This window comes from Myotis lucifugus, unplaced genomic scaffold, assembly GCF_000147115.1.
Source record: "Myotis lucifugus unplaced genomic scaffold, Myoluc2.0 scaffold_6, whole genome shotgun sequence".
Lineage (NCBI taxonomy): Eukaryota > Metazoa > Chordata > Mammalia > Chiroptera > Vespertilionidae > Myotis > Myotis lucifugus.
In genome coordinates, this window is record NW_005871054.1 from 3,075,939 (window position 1) to 3,082,683 (window position 6,745).

At 43.0% G+C, this 6,745-nt stretch overlaps 1 protein-coding gene across 1 annotated transcript in view; it reads right to left on the bottom strand.

Annotated features, from left to right (window-relative positions):
- KIAA1841 (KIAA1841 ortholog) overlaps positions 1–6,745 on the bottom strand; it is a 53,658-nt gene that overhangs the window by 19,251 nt on the left and 27,662 nt on the right. The window contains exon 11 of the mRNA XM_006083302.3: positions 4,249–4,401. Within this exon, the coding sequence (XP_006083364.1) occupies positions 4,249–4,401 (153 nt within the window). The remainder of the gene's footprint in view (positions 1–4,248; positions 4,402–6,745) is intronic.

Below are 6,745 nucleotides of genomic sequence, written 5' to 3' on the forward strand. Positions count from 1 at the left end.
ATCCATTACAAATCATTTCACTTCCATGCTCTGCTCCGAGGGCAGGTTCCTGCCTGAAACCTCGCCCTCCAGGAAACAGCCGGGGGAGGGCACAGCCATTTCCAAGACGACCGCTGCAGGACTGACTTCCTTCTGGTTGGACGCGCTTCTAGCTGTGATGTTACACCCAGGGTTTTTATATAAGTAGATTAAAACTTTATTGTGGGGAGCCATTACAGAGTTTTGGACAGGTTCAAGCCTTGGACTGATGAGAGGGCACAGTCCTCTCATTGCCACGTGCAAGTCCCAGCTTGGAGGGCAGGGCCCTCCCAGCACAATTACAGCCAACAGCTGTAGTTGTAAGCTTGAACCTATGGTCCGAACACGTGGCCCCATGTGCCTGAGTGATGTAGGCTTGATATAGTTCAGGTGCATGTAGTTGGGTAGGATTGAAACCCAGGAGAATATTGTAAACATCTTGGTCACGCCCTTACTTTGCCTCGTGGCATCTGCTACAAAATAAAGACATGGCTGTGGGCGTGGTCGCTGTCTCTCAGAGAAGCAGCGTCCCACCGAGACCCGGCTTTCATTCTCTTGTCTGTCTTTTCTAAGCCTTTCAGCCGCCCCCACTCAAGTTCATCCTTGGCTGTGTTGGCACGGCACACTTTATAAAGATATGCCTCCACACTCCAAGGACGGGTTCCTGCCTCAAACCCCGCCCTCACCAGAAACAACTCCAGGAAACAGCTCAGGGGAGGGTGCAGCCGTTTCCAAGACAACCCCTGCAGGACTGACTTCCTTCCACTTGGTCGCCAGACCGGTCGTGATGTTACACCACCCAGGGTTTTTATATAAGTAGATATTTTTATTGATTTCAGAGAGGGAGAAGGAGAGAGAGAGAAAAACATCAGTGATGAGAGAGAATCATCGATCAGCTGCCTCCTGCACACTGCACACCAGGATCAAGCCGGAAACCCAGGCATGTGCCCTGACCAGGAATCGAACTGTGACCTCCTGGTTCATAGCTTGACACTCCATCATTGAGCCACACTGGCTGGGCAGTATCACCCTGTCTTAAATACCAAAGCTGTATAATAGAGGCCCGGTGCACAAAATTCATGCGTGGGGATGGTCCCTAAGCCTGGCCTGCGATCAGGGCCATCTTCCCCAGCTGCCCGCAGCCAGCCCCACCCCCCGCCATCATCCACCCCCCGTTTCCCATTTGCCATTGGGTGATCGGTGCCTGATTGCCAGGGGAAGGGACCAAGAGGTGGTCAGTAGTGACTGGTCCAGCTCGTTCTTGTCATTCTGCTGTTAGGGTCAACTTGCTTATTACCCTTTTATTATATAGGATAGAGGCCTGGTGCACAGGTGGGGACCGGCTGGCCTGCCCTGAAGGGGGCCCCGGATAGGGTCGGAGGGGTTCTCTGCTGGGGTATGGGGCTGGCCGGGGTGAGGGGCCACGGGGTTTGTAGGCCGGCCCTGCCCCCAATCAGGGTGGGGGTCCCCACTTGGGGCGGGGCTGGCCTGGACGAGGGGCCACATGCAGTGTGCAGGCTGGCCACGCCCCCAGCTGTGTCAGGAAGGACATCCAGAAGACATCTGGTCTATCCAGTCTAATTAGCATATTACCCTTTTATTAGTATAGACTAGAGGCCCAATGCACAAAGATTCGTGCAAGAATGGGCTTTCCTTCTCCTGGCTGCCAGCACTGCCTTCGTTCTGGCCTGGAGCCGCCTTTCCACCTTCCCATGCTGCCCAGAGGCCTGGAGTGGCTGGGGTGGTGCAGAACGCCTGCATCCCGCCCTGCCCCCAGCCACTCGGCGCCTGCATATGCAAATTAACCCACCATCTTTGTTGGGTTAATTTGCATACTCACGCCTGATTGGCTGGTGGGCGTCACAATGGTATGGTCAATTTGCATCTTTCTCTATTATTAGTGTAGATTTTAATATTGGGCAGAGCAAGTAATTTTCTATCTTGGTGTTCTTTGAAGTTATTTTAGCTATTCTTGGTCCTCTGAGTTTCTATATACATTTTAGAATCAGGTAAGCAAAGTTCCCAATAAAACCATTAGGATATTTATTGAGATTGCATTGATCTATATAGATAAGTTTGGTGAACATTTACATCTCTACAATACTGAGTTTTCTAATCTAGGAACCTGGTACACCAATCCATTTTTTAGTTTTCTTTATTTTCTCTCAATAATGTTTTGTTTTCTCTATAGCATTCTTACACATATTTGTTACATTTATTTCTAGGTAACCTCACTGGTTTATAGAAATACAATTGATTTAACTAAATGCCTTTTTCCCCCCTAAAAATAAATTACCTGGCAATCTTTTTAAAAAAATATTTTTATTGCCCTGCTGGCATGGCTCAGTGGTTGAGTGTCAACCTATAAACCAGGAGTCATGGTTTGATTCCTGGTCAGGGCACATGCTCAGGTTGCAGGCTCAATTCCCAGCAGAGGGCATGCAGAAGGCAGTCAATCAATGATTCTCTCTCATCACTGATGTTTCTATCTCTCCCTCCCTCTCTATACCTCTCTGAAATCAATAATATATTTTAAAAATAAATAGGTCTCTCCTATCAAAACAAAAACAATAAACAAATACTCATAACCTGATTACTGATCCATCTTCTTCCTTTCTCAAATTTCCCAAAAGAGTTGGGAATTCACACCTCTGAATTCCCAAAAGAGTTGGGAAATTTGAGAAAGAGTTGCCTCCATTTGTTCTTTCCCTCATGTTTCAGCTCACACTAATGTGGCTTCAGGATCTGGGTAACACCAAAACAGCTCTTCACACCTCTGAATTCCCAGTCAACAAAGCCAAAACACATTTCTTTCATTATCTTATTTGACTTCTTATCAATGTTTGACATTGTGGACCACTCTCTCGTTCTTTAAACACTACTCTCTTGACTTTCACGGCAACATTCTTCATTTCCCTCCGATTATTCTGGCTATTCCTGATTATTATTCTTTGTAGCTCATGCTTCTCTAGCCATTAAATGTTAGAGTTTCTCTAGGTTCCATTGTAGGGCCTCTGATCTTGTACTCACCTATACTTTGTGGCTTCAAGCATCATTTATTTGCAAGAAGAGTTACAAATTATTATCTTCAGGCTAGCCACTCCTCTGAGAACACAAATCCATATATTTAACACTCTTTGACTGGTTACCTCAGAGCATCTCACATTCAAAAAATGTCCAAAATAGAACTCTTGAGCTTCTCTCCAAACCTAATTCCCTTCTGTTGTTTCCTCTTCAGTGAATAATACCACCATCTATCAAGTAGCACAAGCATGAAACTGAGTCATCCTCCCTCTATGATACAATCCATCAATCAGTTTTATGTCCTAAATAGAATTCATCTATTTCTCTTCATTGCCACTACCCTAGTCCAAGTTACCATCATCATTCTCTAAGGCTATGTAATAACTTCTTGACCCTAATTCCACTGATTATTCCTCAAGCCATTCTCCACACAACTGATATTTTCAAAAACTTGAAATGAAGAAAAAAACTCAAACATGGCTTGTGAGGTCCTGCTCGTCCATGGCCTGACATCTCCAGCATCTCCAGCCTTGTCTTGAACTGTCATGTTTTCTGTAACAAGCCTGGCTTCTTTCAGTCTCTTATATTCACTGTGCTCCTTTTGGACTTGCTGTTTTGACTGGAGGGCTCTTTCCCTTCGTCAACGAAATACCAACTCCTTAAGAAGGCATTCCTTGGCTTCAGTGGCCAGGTAAGACCAGCCTATTACAGACATTTATAACTCTGAATACTTCTTCCAACATTTCTTTGTGTGCTTTTTCCCCTTTTGATATTATTACCTGAACTGTAAAGCTCCATTAAGACAGAAACTATCTAATTTATACACTACTCTTTGTCTTGCACAGTGTGTGATACAACTTTAGTACTTTATAAATGTGGGAGACGGGGAGAGATAAAAGTAGGTGTATAGTCGTGAGTATGGGAAATACAGAGTTTATTCTAGTATTGTTATCTATTAATTATTGTATTATTTTTCATACAAAAACTGTAAACTTACTTTAGCCCCACCCTGTATTTGTTGTATGGAGGATGATGAGAAGGAGCTTTAGGTTCCTTTCAGCACTCATGAAATTTAATTACATAAGATTTTCAAAAGTGTTAATGATCAAGGACTCTAACCTATGGCAATACTCATGTATTGTACCAAGATGCCTGTGCAAGGATGCTCATTGCAATACTGTAATACCATCAATCCTTTACCTTTACCTTTGTAAACTGAGTAGGATCAAAGCGAAGGACCTTCTGGTTACAGCAGGGATAAATTCCAGTGCCCACAGTACTAAGTGAACTGGCTGCAGGAGGATAAATCACCGCTTCTGAGTGATACTGACAATGTGAAAATTCTGTGCAGAGGAAAACCTAAATAAAAGAAAAATATAAAATCAATTATTATTCCCACATTGAAATTTACATCTCAAAAATACTTTAATCAAGATCACATACTGTATGTTCCCTTTACATAAAAATTACAGAAGTATCAAATCTCTGAAGACACAAAGTAGATTTGTGGTTGCCTGAGGTTGGAGATAAGATTGGGGAGTGGCAGCAAATGGACACAAGCAATCTTTTGGGGGTAATGGGAATGTACTGAAATTGGATGGTGGTGATGGTTACACAACTCTAAATTTACTAAAATGTATACTTAAAATGAATGAATTTTATGGCATATAATTATACCTCAATAAAATTATTAAAAAGAAAAACCAAGAACACTTTACTCAAAATTCAGATGAATTAATTGATCTTGATGTGATTTCAGAGAGGAAGGGAGAGGGAGAAAGAGATAGAAATATCAATGATGAGCATCACTGATTGGCTGCCTCCTGCACGTCCCCCACTGGGGATCGAGCCTGCAACCTGGGCATGTGCCCTTGATTGAAATCAAACCCAGGATTCTTCAGTCTGCAGGCCGACGCTCTATCCACTGAGCCAAACCAGCTAGGGCTCCATTGATTTTTAGAGAGAGTGGAACAAAGAGGGGGAGACAGAGAGAGAAACATTGATGTGAGAGAGACACATTGATTGGCTGCCTCCCACACGTACCCCAACCAGGGCCAGGGATCGAGCCTACAACTGAGGTACATGCCCTTGACCAGAATTGAACCTGGAACCCTTTAGTCCACAGGCCAGCCAGCACTCTGTTCACTGAGCCAAACTGGCTAGGGGTAAGCACTGATCTTGAACACAAAGGCAAAAAAGGATAATCTATAATTCAGAATACTTACTTGTTAGTTCTAGTTGATTTTCAAACGATTTTTAATTAAAATTTTTTGAGTCTGATAAAAGCTATAAGGCATACACTCATACACAAAGTATTTAGCATACAAATTATTTTTTGAGTTTATGAACTCTCCATAATAAATGTTAAATGCTATAAATAAAATCAATATTCAATTTTCTATAAAGGAGAAAAAAAATCCCTCAAATTTTCTATGTTCTGACAAGCTAAACAAGTTAGGTTTTAGAAGCCTGATATTCTTGATTATAAGTGATATGATGTTACAGCTATTAAATTTACAAAAAACATAAACATCAACTTGACAATATCAAGTGCTAGTGAAAATGTGGAGCAACTAGACCTCTCAGAGACAGCTGGGAGGAATGCAAGTTCAGGACTTTGGCAAACTGTTAGGATAACACTTACCATGCAATCTAGCAATCCTACTTCTAGGTTACCCAAGGGGAAAATCTATCCAATATAATAAAGAGCTAATATGCAAATGGTCGTCATGCCATCACACTGGAGCCAGGGGACCTGAGGCTGGGCTGGGGGACCTGAGGCTGCGCCCCCTGCCCGGCGCTGGGCCAGGGGACCTGAGGCTGTGCCTCTGGCCCTCCGGGGCTTGACGGGGGTGGGGCTGCTGGGTCTGGGTCTCGTACGATTTCAAGGTGCAGACAGGTGGGCGGGGACTTGACTTTGGGTCCTGTGGTGCGCCCCAGACTCTGACAGGAGGGAGATTTTCATATACATTTTACTAATTGTCTTTCATCTCTGACACTTCTATTATAGAGAAAGGGCAAATAGCAATATTAAAATATTTCCTCTAAGTAATTCCCTTTTAATGTGCATGAATTTCATGCACTGGGCCACTAGTATTTACATGAAAGTCTGTAGGAAATGTTTATAGTTGCTTTCTTCATAATAGTCCTAAACTAGAAATACCTACAAAGTTCTTCACTGGTGAATGGATAAATATTTCAAGTTCATTTTACTAGATAAAAAAAGCTGGACCCAAAAAGTAAAAAAATGTTATAATAGTATCTGTATGACATTTTGGAAGAGTCAAAATTATAAAGACACTTAACAAGTCAGTGATTGCCAGAGTCGGGGGTGGGAGAAGGGACTGACTACAAACGGGCAAAAAAAATTTCAGGTGATGGAACTGGTCTATATTTTGATTGTGGTGGTAGTTACATAACTGTGTCAAACCTCTTAAAAGGAACTGATTTTACTGTATAAAGGTAAATTTTACTGTGTATAGCCGAAACCGGTTTGGCTCGGTGGATAGAGCGTCGGCCTGCGGACCGAAGGTCTCAGGTTCGATTCCGGTCAAGGGCATGTACCTGGGTTGCGGGCACATCCCCAGTGGGAGATGTGCAGGAGGCAGCTGATGGATGTTTCTCTCTCATCGATGTTTCTAGCTCTCTGTCTTTCTCCCTTCCTCTCTGTAAAATCAATAAAATATATTAAAAAAAAAAAAAT